The sequence below is a fragment of the Heterodontus francisci genome, chromosome 3, assembly GCF_036365525.1.
Source record: "Heterodontus francisci isolate sHetFra1 chromosome 3, sHetFra1.hap1, whole genome shotgun sequence".
In the NCBI taxonomy this organism is placed as follows: Eukaryota; Metazoa; Chordata; class Chondrichthyes; order Heterodontiformes; family Heterodontidae; genus Heterodontus; species Heterodontus francisci.
The window spans coordinates 118,094,647-118,118,743 of record NC_090373.1 but is presented as its reverse complement, the minus strand read 5'-3'; the positions used below and the strand labels follow the sequence as shown (position 1 = coordinate 118,118,743).

At 43.5% G+C, this 24,097-nt stretch overlaps 1 protein-coding gene across 1 annotated transcript in view; it reads left to right on the top strand.

Moving 5' to 3' along the window:
- The window catches only part of LOC137360073 (amine sulfotransferase-like), a 33,791-nt gene extending 22,268 nt beyond the window's left edge, over positions 1 to 11,523 (top strand). The window contains exons 5-6 of the mRNA XM_068025671.1: positions 3,247 to 3,418; positions 11,328 to 11,523. Coding sequence (XP_067881772.1) covers positions 3,247 to 3,418; positions 11,328 to 11,443 — 288 coding nt within the window. The 3' untranslated portion in view covers positions 11,444 to 11,523. The remainder of the gene's footprint in view (positions 1 to 3,246; positions 3,419 to 11,327) is intronic.
- The last annotated feature ends 12,574 nt before the right edge of the window (positions 11,524 to 24,097 follow it).

Here is a 24,097-nt window from a genome sequence, read left to right as displayed (position 1 = left end):
TCCTTCTTTCAGGCACCCCTTAAAACCTTTCACTTTCATCAAGCTTTTGGCCATTTGCCCTAATATCACCTTGCATGGCTCAGTGTCAAGTTTTGCTTTGTAATGCTTCTGTGAGGGGCCTTGGGACGTTTTGTTTTGTTAAAGGTGTCATATGGTAATACCAGTGGCCATAGTAGTGATCTGGCTTTAATTTTTTGACTATGTCCCCTAGTCCTATAATTATCAACCAGCAGAGATAGTTTCTTTGTCTATCCCAGCAGTTCCACTTAATACCTTGAAAACTTTGATCAAATCACCCTTTAACCTTCTAAATTCCAGCAAATACAACACTCGTGGTGTAATCTCTCCTCGTACTTTAATCCTTGGACTCCAGGTATCACAGGTATCATTCTGGTAAATCTACACTGAACTCCCTCCAAGGCTATCATTTAATTTCCTATGGTATGGTGCCCAGAACTGAACGCAATACTCCAGGTGCGGTCTAAACTTGGGCTTTCTGTAGCCATAGCCTAACTTCTGTGCCCTTTTTTTTTAATTCTAGTTCTCTAGATATAAAGGCCAGCATTCTGTTGGTCTTTTTGATTTTTTTTTTCTGCACCTGTGCATGATATTTTAATAATTTATGTACATGGACCCCTAAGTCTCCTTGGACCTCCTCTACTTTGAGCTTTTCACCATTTGGAAAGTACTCTGATCTATTTTTTTTTGCCATCTGTGAATAGATGAGGAATTGCCTGAGTCACCTATTTGCTTATGGAAAAACTCAACACTGGCAAATCTTATAATAACATTTTGAATTGAAGTGAAACATCATGTGACACATGGTCATCATATGGGCAATTAAATGGCTAATCTAGTTATATTTTGAGATGGTCACTAACATGGTGGATGATAGACAATGGATGCTGTCTCTATTGACTTTTAAAAGACATTTAACAAGGTTCCACACAGCAGGTTAGCAATAATGAAAGCACAAGAAGTTAGAGGTGACTTTGTGACTTTAATTGGTTGGGAGGTAGAAATAAAGAGACTGCTTGGGTGGGGTATGACAAGTGGTGTTCCCTAGTGATCTGTATTATCAGCTATTCAGCATCCATATTAATGGTTTGGTTGAAAGAATAGAGTTGGATATCCAAGTTTGCAGATGACACCAAGTTACCAGGTACAGCAATTTGTATAGATGGGTGGAGGCCATTGCAAAAGGACATACACTGGGTGGGAATACCTATGGCAGATTGGAGTTCAGTATGGGGAAGTGGTAGGTTTTGAATCTGTGAGAGACATATCAAAATATTTTCTCAATGGTGGTAGACTAGAAACTAAAAGATCTAGATGTCATGTGCACAAATCACCAAAAAATGTTGAACGGGTACAAAAATCCATACAAAAGACCAATGGAATACAGGCCCCAATTTCAAGGAATTTGTTGAGACCACATCTGGAGCATTGCACCCGGCCCCAGGCATAGGAAGAGGCATAGTGCAGATTCAAGTGGCAATCACACATAGAAAAGATCCTATTAGACCCAATGATCCCAGTATATACCTGCAGTAGTCCATACAATATTAAGGTGGTAATCAGAACTTGAACCTTGTTGATAAACCACTTTTATGTTTCTGTTTGCAATATCTGAACTGTGTGGAATAGCGTGGTACTTTCTGTAACTGAACATTTCAGCAAGTGTCAGCCTCACTGCACTAACATAATTTGTGTTACTCCATTCATGTTTTCAAAATCAAGACTAAAATCCTGAAAGAGGTAAATGCACAAATGGTTTTATTACAGTTTTTCTCCTAAAGAAAATACTTGCATTTATAAAGCACCTTTCGTGACCTCAAGACGTCCCAAAACGCTTTACAGCCAATGAAGTAACTTTTGAAGTGTAGTCACTACTGTAATGTAAGAGCAAGATTGGAGAAGAATTTCTGTGGTTACTATGCAGGTAGTTTCATGAGTTTATGCCTCTGACACACAGATTTGTTGGCTGCAAGCAAGCATTAGGAATTAATGAACTGAAACAAGGGGCTGAATTTTCCCCAAGGAGGCAGGAAACTGGGGTCGGGACTGTTCTCAGGTCCTGAGCATGCATCTGGTGGGAAACTGATTAAAGTCAAAGTTTTTACATGGGTGAGCCCTTAATTGGCATGGAGACAGGTTCCCTGTCCAGTTAAGGCAGTGGGAGGACTCGCGAAGCTGGAGGGCCAATCAGAGGCCTTTCAGCTTCAGAGAAGCACCTGGCTATAGTACAAGCTAAGTAACTGGGAGGGTGCCTCAACAAGAAGGAACCCTGTCGGCCAATTTCCAACAACGTAAGAAAAGAAAAAGTCACCACTGTGGTTGGGAGCCTCTCTACAGGGCGGCCTCTGGTTGTCGCCCCGCTCAGGCAGGGAGGGCCTGTAGGCCTGTCAGGAGTGCTGGCACCCCAGTATGCTGCTGGGTGCCCACCTGCAGGCAATTGTTCCAGCCCCTGTCATGTGGGGAAACTTGGAGGCCAACTGGAAAATCCTAGTCAGCCTCCATTGCTTACATTTAACAAGGCTCCAAACGAGCCGAATTGCCTACCCACCTCTTGGGGGCAATTGGCCTTCCCAGGCAGTGAATCCATGTTGGCCAAAATAGCTGATGTCGGAAAGCCAGCGCGCTGGCCAGCCTTTTAATTTTCGGGCCCTGTCTACCTTTGTTCCAGATGTCGGCGGGGCCCAAAGATTCAACCGAAGATTGAGACACATCAGATACGCAATCTTGGGTGTAGGCCCAAGCAGGAGTGCCAACTTGAAAAGAAAAGATCATTTCATTCTTATGTGTAGTAAAATCATAAACGCTTCATCAACTTCTCGAGGGCAATTGGGGATGGGCAATAAAATGCTGGCATTGCCAGTGGTGCTTACATCCATAAATGAATAAATAAAAAATTGTAATGCATTTATAATGTCATTCCCAGAGCGACCAGAGTATTCTTCTCCCAGTGTTATCAATTCCTGCCGTCTGGAGATTAATCAATAACTTTCCAATGAACTTTGGCAGGTGCAACTCTGACAAAACACAAGTTAAGCATGTAGAAATTAGACAGTACATCAATAGTTGCATCACCTACCCAATTATTAGTAATAATTATGGACTGATTTAGTACTCTTGCAAGGTTACCATTGAATAATTTGGGAGGTATTTCATTGTCAAGTGTGACAGAAACTGTTGCTACGCTTAACCTTCTAGGATAGGTAACATTATTATATCAATGCCCAACAGGATTTGAGAGCATCAATACAAAAAATGAGCAACTTTGTTGGAAGACAGTTGGATGATGAAAAACTGGACAGCGTGGTGGAGCACTGTCAATTCGATATAATGAAAAAGAATCCAATGGCCAACTATGAAGGAATTCCCACAAAATCCACAGATGGAGCATTTCTTCGAAAAGGTACCTTGTGTGAATTTTATAAATATGGATAGAACAAAGAACAGTACAGCACAGGAACAGGCCATTCGGCCCTCCAAGCCTGCGCCGATCTTGATGCCTGTCTAAACTAACACCTTCTGCACTTCTGGGGCCCATATCCCTCTATTCCCTTCCTATTCATGTATTTGTCAAGATGTCTCTTAAACGTCGCTATCGTGTATGCTTCCACCACCTCCCCTGGCAGCAAGTTCCAGGCACTCACCACCCTCTGTAAATAAAAAAACTTGCCTCGCACATCCCCTCTAAACGTTGCCCCTCGCACCTGAAACCTATGTCCCCTAGTAACTGACTCTTCCACCCTGGGAAAAAGCTTCTGACTATCCACTCTGTCCATGCCACTCATAACTTTGTAAACCTCTATCATGTCGCCCCTCCACCTCCGTCGTTCCAGTGTAAACAATCCAAGTTTTTCCAACCTCTCCTCATAGCTAATTCCCTCCAGACCAGGCAACATCCTGGTAAGCCTCCTCTGTACCCTCTCCAAAGCCTCCACGTCCTTCTGGTAGTGTGGCGACCAGAATTGCATGCAATATTCTAAGTGGGCCTAACTAAGGTTCTGTACAGCTGCAACATGACTTGCCAATTTTTATACTCTATGCCCCGACCGATGAAGGCAAGCATGCCGTATGCCTTCTTGACTACCTTATCCACCTGCGTTGCCACTTTCAGTGATCTGTGGACCTGTACGCCCAGATCTCTCTGCCTGTCAATACTCCTAAGAGTTCTGCCATTTACTGTATACCTCCCACCTGCATTAGACCTTCCAAAATGCATTACCTCACATTTGTCCGGATTAAACTCCATCTGCCATTTCTCCGCCCAAGTCTCCAACCGATCAATATCCTGCTGTATCCTCTGACAATCCTCATCATTATCCACAACTCCACCAACCTTTGTGTCGTCCGCAAACTTACTAATCAGACCAGCTACATTTTCCTCCAAATCATTTATATATACTACAAACAGCAAAGGTCCCAGCACTGATCCCTGCGGAACACCACTAGTCACATCCCTCTATTCAGAAAAACACCCATCCACTGATACCCTCTGTCTTCTGTGACTGAGCCAGTTCTGTATCCATCTTGCCAGCTCACCTCTGATCCTGTGTGACTTCACCTTTTGTACCAGTCTGCCATGCAGGACCTTGTCAAAGGCTTTACTGAAGTCCATATAGATAACATCCACTGCCCTTCCTTCATCAATCATCTTCATCACTTCCTCAAAACACTCAATCAAATTAGTGAGACACGACCTTCCCTTCACAAAACCATGCTGTCTCTCGCTAATAAGTTCGTTTGTTTCCAAATGGGAGTAAATCCCGTCCCGAAGAATCCTTTCTAATAGTTTCCCTACCACTGACGTAAGGCTCACCCGGCCTATAATTTCCTGGATTATCCTTGCCACCCTTCTTAAACAAAGGCACAACATTGGCTATTCTCCAGTCCTCTGGGACCTCACCTGTAGCCAATGAGGATGCAAAGATTTCTGTCAAGGCCCCAGCAATTTCTTCCCTTGCCTCCCTTAGTATTCTGGGGTAGATCCCATCAGGCCCTGGGGACTTATCTACCTTAATGCTTTGCAAGACACCCAACACCACCTCTCTTTTGATAATGAGATGACTGAGACTATCTGCACTCCCTTCCCTAGGCTCATCATCCACCAAGTCCTTCTCTTTGGTGAATACTGATGCAAAGTACTCATTTAGTACCTCGCCCATTTCCTCTGGCTCCACGCGTGGATTCCCATCTCTGTCCTTGAGTGGGCCAACCCTTTCCCTGGTTACCCTCCTGCTCTTTATATACGTATAAAAAGCCTTGGGATTTTCCTTAATCCTGTTTGCCAATGACTTTTCATGACCCCTTTTAGCCCTCCTAATTCCTTGCTTTTGTTCTTTCCTACTGTCTTTATATTCCTCAAGTGTTTCATCTGTTCCTAGCCTTCCAGCCCTTACAAATGCTTCCTTTTTTCTTTTTGACTAGGCTCACAATATCCCATGATATCCAAGCTTCCTGAAACTTGCCAAACTTGTCTGTCTTCCTCACAGGAACATGCTGGTACTGGATTCTAATCAGCTGACGTTTGAAAGACTCCCACATGTCAGATGTTGATCTGGAGTTTATGAATTTGTGCTTCTGGTGCCATACTTTTCATTTTGGGCATACATATCAGGGATTTGCGCATAGAGGTCAGAGCGTTGGGGAAAAAAAAGAAAATGAATGGTCGGAAAATTGTCTAGAGCATGCTGACCTCAGAAACCAAGTCCCTGATGAGCATTCCTGTTGCACAAAGCTTTATGATTGGAGTATAAATTTGTAACACCTACCTCATGAAGTAGAGTTTCTGGTAAAGCAGTTAGTGTTGCATCAGTTAATTTTAAATTGAACAGCTAATGTGTGTCATGAGGCTGAATGCAGATCGAAAGGATTAAATACTGTGTGGAATATGGTGGTTTGTGAACTGGTGAGTCCACATGCGTGACCAGCTGATCAAGAATGAAGCCTACTTTTTCATCTTGTAAGATCGGTATGCTGGAGGTTTACATAATTTAGCTTTGGGTATCTTTGCAGAAGAATAAAATGATGTTATTTCCTGCTTTTAAGTTCTTTATAAACCTAAACATTGTGACTTAAAAATACTAATTTCAAGTGGTATTAAATGCTACAAACAACATAAAGACCCTGATGCCAAAATTCCTCAAGAATTCCACTAGCATCCTCTGAAAAATTGTTTCCCCTGCTACTGGAAGTTTGCAATTTGCCATGTATGGGGTAGAAGGTCTTTTCATCCCTTACAAAGCAAATAATGCTAAAATGGCAGTGCCAAGGGAGTGAAACCAGGGGTGAAGACTCCCTATAGTAGGAAATCTGTTCTCTGGCTCTACTGGGACCTGGCATATTAGTGAATGCCAGTGAAGTGAAGTTTTCAAGTCTCCACATATGCAGAATATAGGCCTCTGTGTGGGCCTCTGGTCAAAGAAGTGGCCTGAATCCATGAGTTATTCTCTAAATCTTTTGATATCTGCCCCATACCCAGGGGCTGAGGAATATAGCTGGAGTCAGGAAAGGTGGAAGCCTGGGTGACTCCTCACCACCAATGAATGCTGGAGATTCCAGCTACATGTTTCAGGCAGGCACTTGTGATGTGCCAATATTGGCACTTCTCATGCTAATTAGGTCCCTCTCTTCTGACCCTGCAAACACTGGTGGGGCCAGCACTGGAGGGCACCATCGGATACTATTTCAACAGTTATATCGGGATTGTCTCTCAAGGCATTTTCTCCTCCAATAGAAGCTGAAACTAAGTTTATGGAAAGGAAAAAGATCAAAAGGAAATTAGGGATGAGGAGTGCCATTCAGACCATCATCTTTCATCCATCCAGAAAGACCCCCAATTGCACACCAGTTGTTTTTTTACATGATTTTATGGTTTTCACCTTCATTACATTATCTGGAAGTCCATTCAGTGTGTTGACCATTCTTTGTGTGAAGAAAAGCATCTTGATATTGGTCCTAAATTTATGTTTCACTAGTTCGAATCAGTGTCCCCTTGTACTATTCACACAAAATAATTTTCTGGAATTACCTTTTCCATATCACTTACTATGTCGTATAGCTCAATGAGGTCACAAGGTCAATTTAACTTGATCCTGCACAGTCGGAAATAAGCAGTGAACATTTTTTACATCCTGCCCAATTTTCATTTTCCATTAAAGTGAATGGAAAGGAAATTGGCAGCATTTAAAATGAGAACAGTTAAAATTGACACCCACCTCTCAGATGTCTCCTTTCAAGGCTGAAAATCTCTGGCTATTCTCAACTCTCCTTTATAATTCAGTAACAGTCAGAACCATCCTCACATCTTTGCACTGCTTTCAATGGTTGAATGTCTCCCTTGTGTCTCAGGACCCAGAACTTGACAGTACTCAGTGTGGTGTAATCAGAGCATTGAATTGTTTGTTCATGACTTTCTCTGATGTGTATGTGACACTAGAAAGGTTTAAAATTGATAAGGGGGAGGTATTCGATAGGCTTTCAGTACTTAACGTGGATAAGGCATCAGGACAGGATGAGATGCATCCAAGGACACTGAGGGAAGAGAGAGTGGAAGTTGCGGAGGCACTGGCCATAATTTTCCTGTCTTCCTTAGATTCGGGAGGGGTGCCAGAGGACTGGAGAATTGCAAATGTTACACCCTTGTTGAAAAAAGGGTGTAAAGATAAGCCCAGTAACTACAGGCCTGTCAGTTTAACTTGGGTGGCGGGAAAAATTCTAGAAAGCGTAATTCGGGACAAAATTAATAGTCACACGGACAAATGCGGCTTAATTAAAGAAAACCAGCATGGATTTCTTAAGGGAAAATCATGTTTAACTAACTTGCTGGAGTTTTTTGAGGAGGTATCGGAGAGGGTTGATGAGGACAATGCAGTTGATGTGGTGTAGATTGACTTTTTTACTTTAGTTTAGTTTAGAGATACAGCACTGAAACAGGCCCTTCGGCCCACCGAGTCTGTGCCGACCATCAACCACCATTTATACTAATCCGACACTAATCCCATATTCCTACCACATCCCCACCTGACCCTATATTTCCCTACCACCTACCTATACTAGGGACAATTTTATTAGGTGTAGGTAGGTGGTAGGGGAATTGAGGGAAGGTGGGGATATGAGAGGGTAGTGGGATTAGTGTAAATGGGTGGTTGAGGGTCGGCACGGACCCGGTGGGCCAAAGGGCCTGTTTCAGTGCTGTATCTCTAAAGATAAAATAAATAAATAAAATACTATATAAATATTTTTATTATAACCCAGAAGTCTTGTGCAAATGTAAAGACATCCTTCACACACTAGCCTTCAGCTAATACACTCAATCTTCATTCAATAGAAACTGGCTCATTGTTGTCAATGAAAAGCAAGTAGCCAGAGACTGTTCTCTTAACATCAAAGGGCTAACCTCCTACAAAGAGTAGACCAAATCACTCAACATTAGCCGTGGAAGATGCCAACATTGATGGGACTGTGCAAGCCTCAAGTTAGTGGGTGAAGACCGAGAAATTCATCTGTTACATTCCTTGAAAGCAGCAAGCCAGCAGAAAAATCCTCTCTTTTCACTGTCCCTTCAATCTCTTTAGATTCTGCATATCTACTCTTAAGTGGGTCCACTGCAGCAAATAAGTGAGAAGATAAACAACTGTCAGGACTTTTTCCTTAATGCTTGTTCCTGGGATGTTGTAAATGCCCCTTTTTTTTTCTCCATTCCCAATTGCCCCGAGAAAGTGTTGGCAGGCCGCCTTCTTGAACCATTGCAGTCCTTGTAGTGGTTTCCCCACAATGGTGTTGAGTCAGTATTCCAGGATATTGATCATGCAGGATGAGAGGATTGTGTGTAACTTGTAGGGGAAACTTGGAGGTGATGTGGTCTGCTGGTGATGCTGAGGCTTAGTCCTCATCCGTAGACGCATAGCGGGTTAGAAAGAATACTGTGCGTTGGACTTAACCTGAAGGCAGAGTAAATGCAATAGTAGTGGTGGTGATAAATGGAGCTATTTAAACAGGTAAGAATACATCGGTAATAATCTGCATATGAATCCCCCTTTGCAGCCTTGGATAAAGAAATCACTGAATTATACTTTTTATGTTCCAGTGCCTTCTTAGCACCTGAGGCCATTTCCATGTTCAAGTCTTTCTGAATTACAAAGCTATGCAGAGCACAGAAAGTTACATCTGTGGGAGACATGCTGCGGAGCATATAACAGTGCTTCTAATCTGTTCAGGCAGGGAATCCTACCCATATACTAACTCAATAATTGCTTGAGTTGATGAATGGGCCAAATGTAGCACTCCGTATCTTGTATTTTAGCCATTTGCCAAGGGATTGTGAACCACTGAGGCAGAGGGTAAGCCTCATCACCCAAAAGCCATAGGACATTTCACTGTCAACCGTGAATAGATCAGGAAGGCCAGAAAGGCATTTGATACAGTGCCGCACAACAGACTGAGCAAAGTTATAGTTTGTGGAATAAACGGGACAGTAGCAACATGGATATGGAATTGGCTGAGTCTCAGGAAACAGAGTAGTGGTTAATGGATGTTTAATGGAAGAATGTGCAGGGGAACGGAGAGATAGCAGGGGAGTGGCACTAGGCGAATTGCTGATTCGGAGGGCCAGTGCAGACATGATGGGCCGAATGACTGCCTCCCGTGCTGTAACATTTGTAATTCTGTATTCCAGGATTCTATTGGTTTTGTTAATTGCTGCTCTGTATTTGAGATGTTAGTTGTTGAGGTTACTAAAATTCCTATGTCATCCTTAGCTTTTTAACACCACACATGAAACACCTGTTGCCCATTTTTTCTTCCCATGTTCAATGCTTTGCACTTGGCCTCATTTAAATTTGCCAACTTAAATCTGCAGACTTGCATTTTTTGTCCAACTCATTGTTATTTCTAAGCTAATAATAATCAAAACAAGAAATGCTGGAACCACTCAGCAAGCCTGGCAGCATCTGTGGAAAGAGAAGCAGAGTTAACATTTCAAGTCAGTGACCCTTCTTCGGTCACTAACTCGAAACGTTAACTCTGCTTCTCTTTCCACAGATGCTGCCAGACCTGCTGAGTGGTTCCAGCATTTCTTGTTTTTATTTCAGATTTCCAGCATCCGCAGTATTTAGCTGTTATTTCTAAGCTGTCTCCTTTGATTCCACTGCTCATCCTCTTGCAGTTTGCATTGAGTTAATGAATCCAAGTCACTGATGCAAATTAGCAACATTAGTGGTTCCAAAATTGAGCCATGGGATATTCCACTTAGCACTTCCCCCCCCCCCCCCACCGCCCCCCAACAAGATAACTCTTTTGTAAGTGCAAATTCCTTTCTACCTTCAGCTAATTGCTTATCTTTTTCCAAGGTTTACCTGAATCCCCACAACTTTGTGCTTAATAGCTTTTTGTATGGAACTTTTATCAAATACCTTTGAAAGCCTAGATACAAACATGTCATAAGGCATTTTACAGTCCACACCATTTACAACTTCCTCAAAGAAGTCAAGGGAATAGAAATTGGACTTCATTGCACTTTATTTAGAGATACAGCACTGAAACAGGCCCTTCAGCCCACCGAGTCTGTGCCGACCAACAACCACCCATTTTATACTAATCCTACATTAACCCCATATTCCCTACCACATCCCCACCATTCTCCTACCTACACTCGGGGCAATTTACAATGGCCAATTTACCTATCAACCTGTAAGTCTTTGGCTGTGGGAGGAAACCGGAGCACCCGGCGGAAACCCACGCGGTCACAGGGAGAACTTGCAAACTCCACACAGGCAGTACCCAGAACTGAACCTGGGTCGCTGGAGCTGTGAGGCTACGGTGCTAACCATTGCACCACTGTGCCACCCCACAGGCGTAAAATGGGCGTAACAAGGAGCAAATTTGGAGACAATGTCCCATGTCCAAAGGATTCTTGGAAAGCATCTGATCCAGTGTTGGGTCAGGCCATTTTTTTTTTTCAGATATCCTTGCCAATCATCTAAAACAAGTGTTGGGCTCCTTACAGATGTTAATGAAGGGCCTAATGCCCATCTATGGCCCTTTATCATAATTGAATTGTGATGAGTAGAGCAGGAGCTGGGGCTGCTCTGTTCAGGATTCTTCAGTGGCCACTGCGGCTAAAGAAGCAGCCATCAACAAACAGTAAGTTTTCTTTTATAAAAAAAAAGGGAAATTGTATCTGTGAAGCCAGGAGGATGAGAATGCTGTCCCAACTCCACGTTTCGGAACATCCGCCCCACCGCAACCACTACCCCTCCCCCTCTTCATTTTTGCTTATTGTGATGATCCTTTTCATGGATTTTCATTTTTCTTTTCAGGTGTAATTGGAGACTGGAAAAATCACTTCACTGTGGCTCAATCTGAAATGTTTGACAGAATTTTCCAAGAAAGAATGAAGGAGGTGCCGTTAGAGTTTATCTGGGACAATGAATAAATAAAATGCAACAGTTAACAGAATGTGATGTTCTAGAAACAAATGAAAGAAAATGTTTGCAGACCATGCATACATGTATCTCTAAACAATTTATTTGTGCTGAATTATACTAAGAAGGGTGAATTTATACATTTTAAATATAGGTGAAATCTATAAGCTTAGGTACAGGTTGAGCATTAACCATTTGACTACTATTAATCGTCCAAATCCTGTGGATTGACAAATAATTGGTGATTTGGATATTTTTGGTATATGATTAGGGAAGACATTTGTAATTTCTGCATTTGAAAATCGAGGCAGATACTCAAAAGTGAAGGGATTGTCAACCATATTCAAAAATTCTGTAAAATAAAGAATATCTTTGTAATATTTCCTAAAAATCAGACTTTTGTCATGTATTTCTCAAAGTCCATGCATGGGAAAATTTATGAAGTTATGGAGCATGCATGGTGTCAATGATTCTTAGTCTAACATCAGAGCTTGGATGTGTTAGTTTTTGATTGAAGTTCTTTCAGTTAGTTAATGGTTGTTTTATTTTTCCATGAAAAAATGTATAAATGTAGATATTCAGCTGTAAGATTTTAAAAAAATTGCTACAAAATACTAAAGACATTTCTACCAAATTACAGGAACTGGCCATTCAGCCCAATTATGAACTATGCAGGTGTTTGTTCCACTCAAGCCTCCGCCCCCTTTATTTACTTCATCTTCCCCTTTCAACATATTGTCCAATTCCTTTCTCTCTCATGTACTAGCTTCCCCTTAAATGCATTGATGATATTTGCCTCAAATATTCCATGTGGTATCGTTCACAACCTTGCTGTTGTCTGACCCCAAGATGAACTTCTGAACACACATCTGCACTACCTCTAAGATTGCCTACTTCCACTTCCATGATATCATCTGACTTCGATCCTGCCTCAGCTCATCTGCTGCTGAAATCCTTATCCATGCCTTTGTTACCTCAACACGTGACTTTTCCGATGCATTTCTGGCCGGCCTCCCATCTGCAGCTCTACATAAACTTGTGCTCGTCCAAAACTCTGCTTCCTATATCTTAACTTGCTTCAAGTTTCGTTCACCCACCATCCCTCTGCTTGCTAACCTACATTGGCTTCCAGGTTGACAATACCTCAGTTTTAAAATCCACATCCTGTTTTCAAATCCCTCCATGGCCTCGTCCCTTCCTTTCTCTGTAACCACCTCCAACCCAACAAGCCTTTGAGATTTCTGCACTCCTCCAATTCTGGCCTCTTCCACATCTTTAATTTTAATTGCTCCATCATTGGATGCTGTGCTTTCAGCTGCCTTGGCCCTAAGCTGTGGAATTTCTTACTAAACCTCTGTCTCTTTAACTCGCTGTTATGACCAGGTGAGAAAGAGGTCTAGGGTTCCCTTTCAGTCTTCACCTGGTCTTATCATAACAGGGTTTTATTGTTTAAACACAATGTTTTTATCTCCCCCTTAGTGAATCCTTGTTCACCGCTTTCCAATTATAAGGCAAAGAAACCACAAACAAGCTTTCTTAGATTTAAAGAAGAAAAGTTGAAAGTTATTAAACTTTAACCTAATTAGAGTTTAAGTTTATGCCTACGGATACACGACGCACCCAGGCTAGCATGCATATGCGATGCATGCCGATCGAGACAGAAAGAAAACTGAAGAAATAAAGTGGAAAAGTTTGAGGCACCATCTGAGGAGGTTTTTTGTGTTATAGTTCTTCGAGCTTACTGTAGTGTTCTTGATTGTACGTAGATCTTGTTTTTTCATTGGGGCTCAGAATTCTTCTTAAATCTTCGCTGTAGGAGACTTTGCTCTCTTGGGGTTCATGTGTCTTCAGTGTATTTGGAGTTCTGTGAGAAAGAGATGGGAGCTTGCAGACAGGAGGGGCTGTGGCGATCCAGCCACGAGAGAGCTTCTCAGTCCAGGAGCATTCTGTTTTCTGCTGAAACTGTTAGTTGCCCAGCAGGTTTGTCATGTGACTAGCTGGTTTGACCATGTCAGTTTGTGTATTCGGCCATCTTAGCAGTCAGCCTGGAATACGAGCTCCCCCACCTTCAACGTCTGGTGATGAAAATCCACTGTGGATTGAATGTGTCCGGGACTGGTCCTTTCCAAACACTGTCTGTTAATATGCAAATATCTTTCCAGCCAAGATCTGGCAATATTTTAAAGTAAATACTTTCTTCACTTCAACAACAGTTTGAAATTTAATATCCATGTGGTGAAATTAATATGCCTCATGCTTGGCAGGTGGGGGCCTGCCTGAAATCTCCATACTCAGTGGAATGAAATGCAATTTGAGAAAAGTGCAATTCATTAAAAGGGTGGAGAGAAAAATGCAAGGTACAGAAAAAAAACATGTATTTCTCTCATTCATTCCCATTCATTCATAAATCCTCAAACTTATTACAGCCTGTCTTCTCTTGGTGCCAGTGCTGCTTTAATTGCCCCCTTTTTGGCATTCCAATAAGCATGTGACTTTTTGGGGGTGAGGGTGTAGTTTCTCTTCCGTTTGCCCATTTCCATGGCTGCCCAGGGTCTTTGTTCCTGCTGGGGTAATTTTGTTTTCTCAGGAGAGTCAGTAGTGGGTGGGTCTATCCTGAACTCTCTATCACTGCTTTGCTGAGTCATGCAAAGGCTTTTGACATTATAGGGATGGATGTTTTTCTTTTTTTTCTGACTGCAGTTGGAGGATTCTTTGCTAATCTCCCCTTTGTCCCAGAGGACACTCCTGTGTGCAGAGTCTACTACACTCCACTGTGGCACTTTGACCAGATGAGGCATCACACTCATGGTTTCTGTGCCCCCTAGAGGTCTCTCTTTGTCTTTGCAGGTTCCTGTAAATGCTGTTAGCAACTCTGGTGGGGTGCTTCTAGTGTCTGCATTTACGTCGGAGGATGTGGGGTCTAACTTTTCAAATTTCTTGGGGTTAGCTGACTGAACAGTAGGGGTTTTCATCCAGGATTCATTCTGGATTTCCTTTAACCTGCCCTCTTGGTCACCTTTTCCCTTCCCCTTCTAAGCTTTTGCTAGCCTTATGCCTGCCTGTCGCCTTTTGTTCTCAGTGGGGGTCCCTGACAGTTCACCAGCCCTCTGCTGGAGGGTCCTCCTAATACCGGTACAGAACTTAGGGATGCAGGTTTCACTGTAGGTTGGGGTTTCTCCTCAACCTGGCATATGTGGCAACTCCTGCAGTACTCCATCACATCTTTGTGGAGGTTTGGCCAGTCAAACTGCTGTCTTATGCAGGCTTTGGTCTTTCATATACCAGCATGTACACCCACTGTAGTCTCATGGGCCCTTCTTAATATTTCTCTCTGGTACCTCTGCCGCACCACTAACTGGTGAACTACTGTCCACTCCTTGCTCTCAGGTCTGTGAGGAGAACTCCAATTCCTCATCAGTACCTCATTCTTTAAATAGTAGCAATCAGTGACTCCCTCTGCTTCACTTTCAGATTGGGCAGCCTGTGCTAACTCTCTCAATACTGGATCAGCTTGCTGAGCCTCAGCTAGGGAAAATCCATTTAATTCATTCCCTGGGTCTCCTAACTTTCAAAAGAAAGTCTCAGACAGACAGACTTGGTCATCTGCCTTCAGTGCTATTTCAGTCTCCTGAGGGAGCTGGTTTGATCCACTACAAATTCAGGGACTCTGCAGGGGTCTGGCTCCTGCCACTGCCCTGGCTCTCTGACCTCCTGCAGTCTTTCTTTCACTACTGGGGGCGTTACCACCTTCACCCCCACCAGATCATTACCTAGGAGTAGGTCAACCCCGTCCACAGGCAAACTAGGGACAATCCCTACAGTCACCTGTCCCAAAACTAGGTCGCACTCCATGTGCACCCAGTGTACAGGTACAGGCATACACTGCCCTCCAATACCATTCACTAGCATTCTGGTGTTCGCTGCACTCTCTGGGGGGCAGGTCAGGCCTTTTCCAGTAAAAGGGATATAGTGGCCCCGGTATCCTGAGAATTACTATGAGCTTGCTTGCCTCACTCGAGGGGTATGGGGTTCCTTTCCCTTCAGACACAAAACCCAGATAGCCTTCAGGAATCCTATTAGCATTTCCTGCACTTGCAGCGTGAGATTCCTGGGTCTCACTCTTACTGCAGTTAAAGCCACAGCTTGTTCTGCTATGCTTTACAACTGGTGCACTTCTTCACTGAGCGGGTATGACCCTACAGGTTTTCCCTTTAGTTTCCAGCAGTCAGCTTTTAAATGCCCTGCTTTATTACAATGGAAGCACACAGGTCTCTGGGTCTCACTCATGCTCACAACACCTTCCTGTTTGGCTAGAGGAGGGCCCCCTGTGTCTCCTGCTTTTCTTTCTCTCCCAGAACTGCTTGGGCTCCTTTCCCACCCTTTGTCCTTTTCAGATTTGTGGGATGACCAGGAAAGGTTCTGCTGAGGAAAGCAACTTATAAAGCAAACTCATCGGCCAGAATGGCCGCTTGCTGGGCTCTCTGAACTGGCTGCTCCTCTACATGTGTCTTTATGGAGAGTGGGAGAGAGTTTTTAAATTCCTCTAACAGAACTACTTCCCTGAGATTCTTCTAACTGAGCTGTACTTTAAAAGCCCTCAGCCCCTGATCAAAAGCCAACTGCTCACTTCTTTCAAACTCCAAATAAGTTTCATTAGCTTGATTTTTGAGGGCTCTAAACTTTTGGCAATAGGCTTCAGTTACTGATTCATATGCCCAGGATAGCACATTTTGTCATGTCATAATTTGATAAACTCTCAACTGGCAACAAGGAATAAACCTCATGGGCTTATCCAGTTAGCTTGCTTTGCAGTGAAAGAGGCCAGGTCTCAGCTGGCCATTTTAGCTGCCTTGCCAGTTTCTTAAAGCCCACAAAAATTACTTCTACATCCTCCTCATTGAATCTTGGAATTAGTTGAGCTAGTTTTAACAATTTTGTACCCAGCCCTGAATTCTGCTGCTCCATATTGGTCATGCTTTCACTGGGGTTACTCTGTCACCCCCTAGTTAACTCAAGCCGCTTCAGCTCTCTTCACATTGCTTTCAGAATATTCTTTCTCTCCCTCGCCTGCTTTTCATTTTCTTCACCTTCCTTCTGGAAGGCTCTTTCTTTCTCCCTCTCCTCTAATTCAAGTTTCCTCTGTTCCAATTGTAGCTTTGCTAGCAATGCCCTGTCATGATCTACTTCTAACCCTGTTTCTGCTTCAGATTCAAGGGAAAAGTGGTTGGCCACTAGCCTTAGGAATTCAGACTTTCTATCCTTGCCACCTATAGTCATCCCACACTGCTCAGCCATTTTCCTCAACTCTTCCCTAGGCAGTGCTTTTAACTTATCCCAGGTTACTTCACCCTGGCTTAGAGAGCTACTAGCTTCAGTTAGTATTCAAGCACACACAACCACAAGAATATCTGTATTGAAATCTTGCTCTTTTTTGCTAGAGTGGTTGGGGAGGGTTTAAACTAAAATGGCAGGGGGATGGGAACCTTTGCAAGGAGTCAGAGGAGGGGGGGGGGATCAAAGACCAGAACAAAAGACAGTAAGGGGAACAAGAAAAGTGATAGGCAGAGAAATCAAGGTCCAGAATCAAACCGGGCCACAGTGAAAAATCTTGGGAAGAGGGCAAGTAATGTTAAAAAGACAAGCTTTAAGGCTTTGTGCCTTAACGCGCAGAGCATTCGCAATAAAGTGGATGAATTAATCGCGCAAATAGATGTAAACCGCTATGATATAGTCGGGATTACGGAGACATGGCTGCAAGGTGACCAGGGATGGGAAATGAACGTCCAGGGATATTCAGTATTTAGGAAGGACAGACAAAAAGCAAAAGGTGGTGGAGTTGCATTGCTGGTTAAAGAGGAAATTAATGCAATAGTGAGGAAAGATATTAGCTCTGACAATGTGGAATCTGTATGGGTAGAGCTGAGAAACACTAAGGGGCAAAAAACATTAGTGGGAGTTGTATATAGACCCCCAAACTGTAGTGGTGATGTTGGGAATGGCATTAAACAGGAAATTATAGATGCATGCGATAAAGGAACATCTGTAATTATGGGTGACCTTAATCTGCATATAGACTGGGCAAATCAAATTAGTGACAACACCGTAGAGGAGGAATTCTTGGAGCGTATACGGGATGGTTTTCTGGACCATAACGTTGAAAAACCAACTAGAGAACAGGCCATCCTAGGCTGGGTATTGTGTAATGAGAGAGGAATAATTGACAATCTAGTGGTGCGAGACCTCTTGGGGACGAGTGACCATAATATGATAGAATTTGTCCATCAAGATGGAGAGTGATGTAGTTGATTCTGAGACAAGGGTCCTGAATCTTAGTAAAGGAAGCTAAGAAGGTATGAGGCACGAGTTGGCCATGACGGATTGGGAAACGTTACTTAAAGGGATGATGGTGGATAGGCAATGGCAAACATGTAAAGAGCGCATGGATGAACTGCAACGATTGTTTATCCCGGACTGGCGCAAAAGTAAAATGGAAAAGGTAGCCAAACCATGGTTTACGAGGGAAATTAGAGATAGCATTAGATCCAAGGAAGAGGCATATAAATTTACCAGAAAAAACAACAGACCTGAGGATTGGGAGCAGTTTAGAATTCAGGAAAGGAGGACCAAGGGATTGATTAAGAAGGGGAAAATAGAGTACAAGAGCAAGCTTGCGGGGAACATAAAAACTGACTGTAAAAGTTTCTATAGGTATATGAAGAGAAAAAGATTGGTGAAGACAAATATAGGTCCCTTACAGTCAAAAACAGGGGAATTATTGGGAATAAAGAAATGGCTGACCAACTAAATACATACTTTGGTTCTGTCTTCACAAAGGAGGACACAAATATCATACCAGAAATGTTGGGGAACACAGGGTTTAGTGAGAGAGAGGAACTGAAGGAAATCAGTATTAGTAGAGAAATGGTGTTGGAGAAATTGATGGAATTGAAGGCCGATGAATCCCCAGGGCCTGATGGTATGTACCCCAGAGTACTTAAAGAAGTGGCCCTCGAAATAGTGGATGCATTGGTGGTCATCTTCCAAGATTCTATAGACTCTGGAACAATTCCTACAGATTGGAGGGTAGCTAATGTAACCCCACTATTTAAAAAGGGAGGTAGAGAGAAAGCAGGGAACTTTTGGCTAGTCAGCCTGACGTCGGTAGTGGGGAAACTTCTAGAGTCCGTTATCAAAAATTTTATAGCAGAGCACTTGGAGAACAGTGGTAGATTCGGGCAGAGTCAGCATGGATTTATGAAAGGGAAATCATGCTTGACAAATCTACTAGAATTCTTTGAGGATGTAACTAGTAGAGTTGATGAGGGGGAGCCAGTGGATGTGGTTTATTTGGACTTTCAAAAGGCTTTCGACAAAATCCCACATAAGAGATTAGCGTGTAAAGTTAAAGCACATGGGATTGGGGATGGTATATTGCGATGGATAGAAAATTGGTTGGCGGACAGGAAAAAAAGAGTAGGGATAAATGGGTCTTTTTCCGAAGGGCAGGCAGTGACTAGTTGGGTACCGCAGGGATCGGTGCTAGGACCCCAGCTATTCACAATATATATTAATGATTTAGATGAGGGAACTAAATGTAATATCTCCAGATTTGCAGATGACGCAAAACTGGGTGGGAGGGTGAGTTGTGAGGAGGATGCAGAGAGGCTTCAGGGTGATTTGGACAAGTTGAGTGAGTGGGCTAATGCATGGCAGATGCAGTATGATGTGGAAAAATATGAGGTTATCCACTTTGGTAGCAAAAACAGGAAGGCAGATTATTATCTGAACGGCTATAAACTGAGAGAGGGGAATATGCGGCGAGACCTGGGTGTTCTCGTACACCAGTCGCTGAAGGTAAGCATGCAGGTACAACAGGCGGTAAAAAAGGCAAATGTTATGTTGGCCTTCATAGCAAGAGGATTCGAGTACAGGAGCAGGGATGTCTTGCTGCAATTATATAGGGCCTTGGTGAGGCCACACTCGGAATATTGTGTGCAGTTTTGGTCTCCTTATCTGAGGAAGGATGTTCTTGCTATAGAGGGATTGCAGCAAAGGTTTACCAGACTGATTCCTGGGATGGCGGGATTGACATATGAGGAGCGATTGAGTCGGTTAGGATTATATTCGCTGGAATTCAGAAGAGTGAGGGGGGATCTCATAGCAACCTATAAAATTCTAACAGGACTTGACAGGGTAGATGCAGGAAGGATGCTCCTGACGGTGGTGGAGTCCAGAACCAGGGGTCATTGTCTAAGGATACGGGGTAAACCTTCCAGGACTGAGATGAGGAGAAATTTCTTCACCCAGAGAGTGGTGAGCCTGTGGAATTTGCTGCCATAGAAAGCAGTTGAGGCCAACACATTGAATGTTTTCAAGAAGGAGTTCGATATAGTTTTTTAGTTTTAGAGCTACAGCACTGAAACAGGCCCTTCGGCCCACCAAGTCTGTGCTGACCATCAACCACCCATATATATACTAATCCTACACTAATCCCATATTCCTCCCACATCCCCACCTGTCCCTATATTTCCCTACCACCTACCTATACTAGGGACAATTTATAACGGCCAATTTATCTACCAACCTGCAAGTCTTTTGGCTTGTGGGAGGAAACCGGAGCACCCGGAGAAAACCCACACAGACACAGGGAGAACTTGCAAACTCCACACAGGCAGTACCCTGAATTGAACCCGGGTCGCTGGAGCTGTGAGGCTGCAGTGCTAACCACTGCGCCACTGTATAGCTCTTAGGTCTAAAGGGATCAAAGGGTATGGGGCGAAAGCCGGAACAGGCTACTGAGTTGGATGATCAGCCATAATCATAATGAATGGCGGAGCAGGCTCGAAGGGCCAAATGGCCTACTCCTGCTCCTATTTTCTATGTTTCTATGTTTCGATTGTGAACAATTTGGCTTCCCACTTCTAATTTCTCTCACTTGTCTGTGGGTCAATTCAGGACGCTGGCACCCAAATTTCTGTTACGACCAGGTGAGAAAGAGTCTAGGGTTCCCTTTCAACCTTCACCTCATCTTAGAATAACAGGGTTTTATTTTTAAGCAGTGTTTTTATCTCCCCCTTGGTGAATCCCTGTTCACAGTTTTCCAACTATAAGGCAAAGAAACCAGATTTAAAGAAGAAAAGTTGAAATTTATTAAACTTAAACTTTAATTTGGTTAATGTCTATGTATATATGACGCACCCAGGCTAGCATGCATTTGTGATGCATGCCGATAGAAAGAAAACTGAAGAAATAAAGTGGAAAAGTTTGAGGCAATATCTGAGGAAGTTTTTTGTGTTATCATTCTTTGAGCTTACTGTAGAGTCCTTGATTGTAGGTAGATCTTACTTTTCATTGGGGCTCAGAATTCTTCTTAAACCTTGTTCGCTGTAGGAGACTTTGCTCTCATGGGGTTCATGTGTCTTCAGTGGATTTGGAGTTCCGTGAGAAAGAGATGGGAGCAGGCAGACAGGAGAGGCTGTGGTGAGCCAGCTAGGAGAGATCTTCTCAGTCCAGGAGCATTCTGCTTTCTGCCCAAACTGTTAGTACAAATTCAAAGAAAGTCAGGTTGCCCAGCAGGTTTTTGTGTGACTAGCTGGTTTGACCATGTCCATTTGTGTATTCGGCCAAATTAGTCAACCTGGAATATGAGCTCCCCCACCTTCAACATCTGGTGATCAAAAGTCCATTATGGTTTTAATGTGTCAGGGAATGGTCCTTTGTCCTTACCAAGCACTGTCTGTTAATATGCAAATGTCTTTTTAGCCAAGATCTGGCAATTTCTTAAAGCAAGTCCTTTCTTCACTTCAACAACAGTTTGAAATTTAATGTCCATGTGGCAAAATTATTATGCCTCATGTTTGGCAGGTGGGGACCTGCATGACACTCTCCCTCCTCTTTTAAGACTCTCCTTAAAACCTATGTCCTTTGATCATTTGTCCTGATGTCTCCTTCTGTGGCTTGGCATTAAAAATGTCTTTATTGGTATAAGTCTCATTAAGCACGATGGGATGTTTTGCTAAGTTAAAGGTGCTTTATAAATGCAAGTTCTTGTTAATGTTATGGTAGCAAGTTCTGCATTTAGTATTGACTCATTGTCTGTTTGACTTATCTCTCCCCTATGGAAAAGCAACTTTCAAAATGTTGTCACTGTCTGCATATAGTTTTTTTCTCCCTAGATAGTACATATTGCAGTCACAGTGTGGTGATGGATATTGATTCCTGTGGCAGGGGCACTGATTAATCACTCTATACTGGATGATGTTGAGCTTCCAAATGGCTGCATCCATTCAGGGAGGTGATGGGCATTTCATTACACTCTTGACTTGATCCTTGTAGATGGCGAAGAGGCTTTGCGGATCAAAATGAGTTACTTGTCACAAAGTACTGTGGGTGGAATTTTATCTGACAATAGGTGCGGGGTGGCTGGGATCCATGCGGGGTTAAAGCCCTGAAAAATGATGGCGTGTGGGTAACCTGACATGTTCCTGCTCACTTCTGCATTTAACATGGGCATGCTCAGAAGCGAGTGGGAAACCCCGAAGCTGCTGGGTTAGACATTTAAAGTTATTAACTAGCAATTAACTCCCCCACCAATTTAACCTACCAATCTGGATTTAACTGCCAGTGCATAGGTTTCCCGAGCTGTGTGGATCTCGCCAGAGTCCACAAGGTGACCGTACAGCGGGAATTCATTCAGCATTGTAACTGACATGATAGAAAACCTTTAAATAGGGAAACTGAATAGCTGTAGCCATGCCTATGGGAAAGGCTTGGACTATATAAGCTCTTGGCTTGAGAATGTGATTTCCCAGATTTACAAGACAGTAGCAACGTTGTGGAAGTCATTTTATGTACCTTTCACCTTACTCAATTGGTCTAAACTTACCTGTTCTCAGTCTTCATGGTAGCATGGCTGCTCCACAGGACAGAGGGGAAGGTCACAGAGCTGCAGCTTAAGGAGGCAATACCCCTAAAACAGGATCGACAGACAAAGGATTGGCATCATCAACATAACAGAGCAACAGTGCCTTAAACAGGAGGTTTAGGCTCTTGTGCCAGCTCATTGCTGACATCTGCAGTAACATGGAACAAGACCTTCTTCCAAGAGGGCCAGTTGGGCACACAGTGCCAGTGGCCATCAAGGTCACCATAGGCATGAATATGTTCACCTCCAGCTCCTTCCAGGCAAGAGCTGGCAACATCTGCAGGATCTAACAATCTGCAGCCCACAAGTCCATATCCCAATTACCAGAGGCCATGTTTGCCAAGGCCACCCAATAAGTGCACTTTGACAATGATAAGGCCAGCCAGACTTGGAGAGCTCTAGCCTTTGCTGTAGTGGCTGGATTTTCACAGGTTCAGGGAATTGAAGACTGCATACATGTAGCAATCAAGGTACCCTCTGAACATCCTGGAGTATTCATCCACCAAAAGGGATTCCACTCTTTCAAAGTGCAGCTTGTTTATGATCACCACAGTTTAGTAACCATGTGTGCACAAGATTTCCTGGAAGCTGCCATGCCTCCTACATCCTGGGCCAGTCAAGTTGATCACCTGTTTGCACCTCTGAGCAGATGGAGTGGGTGGCTCCATCAAGACAAGGGCTCTCCTCTGAGGACCTGGCTGATGACCTCTCAGAAGACCTGGCAATGAAGCTGAGAAGTACTGCAAGTGCCACATCACCCACAAGAGCAATCATTGATCAAGCCATTGGCTTGACTGATCTGGGGGCGCGCTTCAGTATGCATGAACAAGGATGCTCAGAATGGTGATGGACTGTTGTGCCTTGCACAACATAGTGCTGTGCCCAGAGAAGGTTGGAGCTTCAGGGAGGAAGAATCGGCAGACAGCTTGGTATCCTCTGACAAGGAGAAGGGAAAGGAGCATAATCTGTCCAGAGTGGCTACAGCCATACATCTGGCTGCCAGAGAAGCCTGCATTGGCCTCATAGATGCATGGTTCAGATAGCGTACAAGCCTGAAGTCATATAACACTGTAAACCTGAATGGTCTGCATACCGCTCCCTCCCCACCCAGCATAAATCATTCCCACAGTCATCAGTTGCTCCATTGCAAGCACATATTTTGCACTTATTCCACTCTGAGTGTGCCATTCTGATAGGACCTGTTGTCCATTGGGGAATTGAAATGCAACCGTGAAGCAGGCAGGATAATGGCCAGGTCGGATAAAAACTTCCCTCATTTAGAGTTGCACAAATGAAACAACATTGGCATTGCTGCAAGAGTTCCTCAGGGCAGTGTCCTAGGCCAAACCATCTTCAGCTGCTTCATCAATGACCTTCCCTTCTTCGTAAGGTCAGAAGTGAGGATGTTCGCTAATGATTACATGGTGTTCAGTAACATTCACAACACCTCAGATACTGAAGCAGCCCATGCCTGCATGCAGCAAGGTCTGGACAACATGCAGACTTGGGCTGATACGTGGCAAGTAACATTTGTGCCAGGCAATGACCATCTCCAACAAGAGAGAATCTAACCATCTGCCTTTGACATTCAACAGCATTACCATTGCTGAATCCCCCACTATCAACATCCTGGGGATTACCATTGACCAGAAACTGAACTGGACCAGCCATATAAATACTGTGGCCAGAAGTGCAGGTCAGAGGCTGGAATTCAGAAGCAAGTATCTCCTGACTGCTGCTC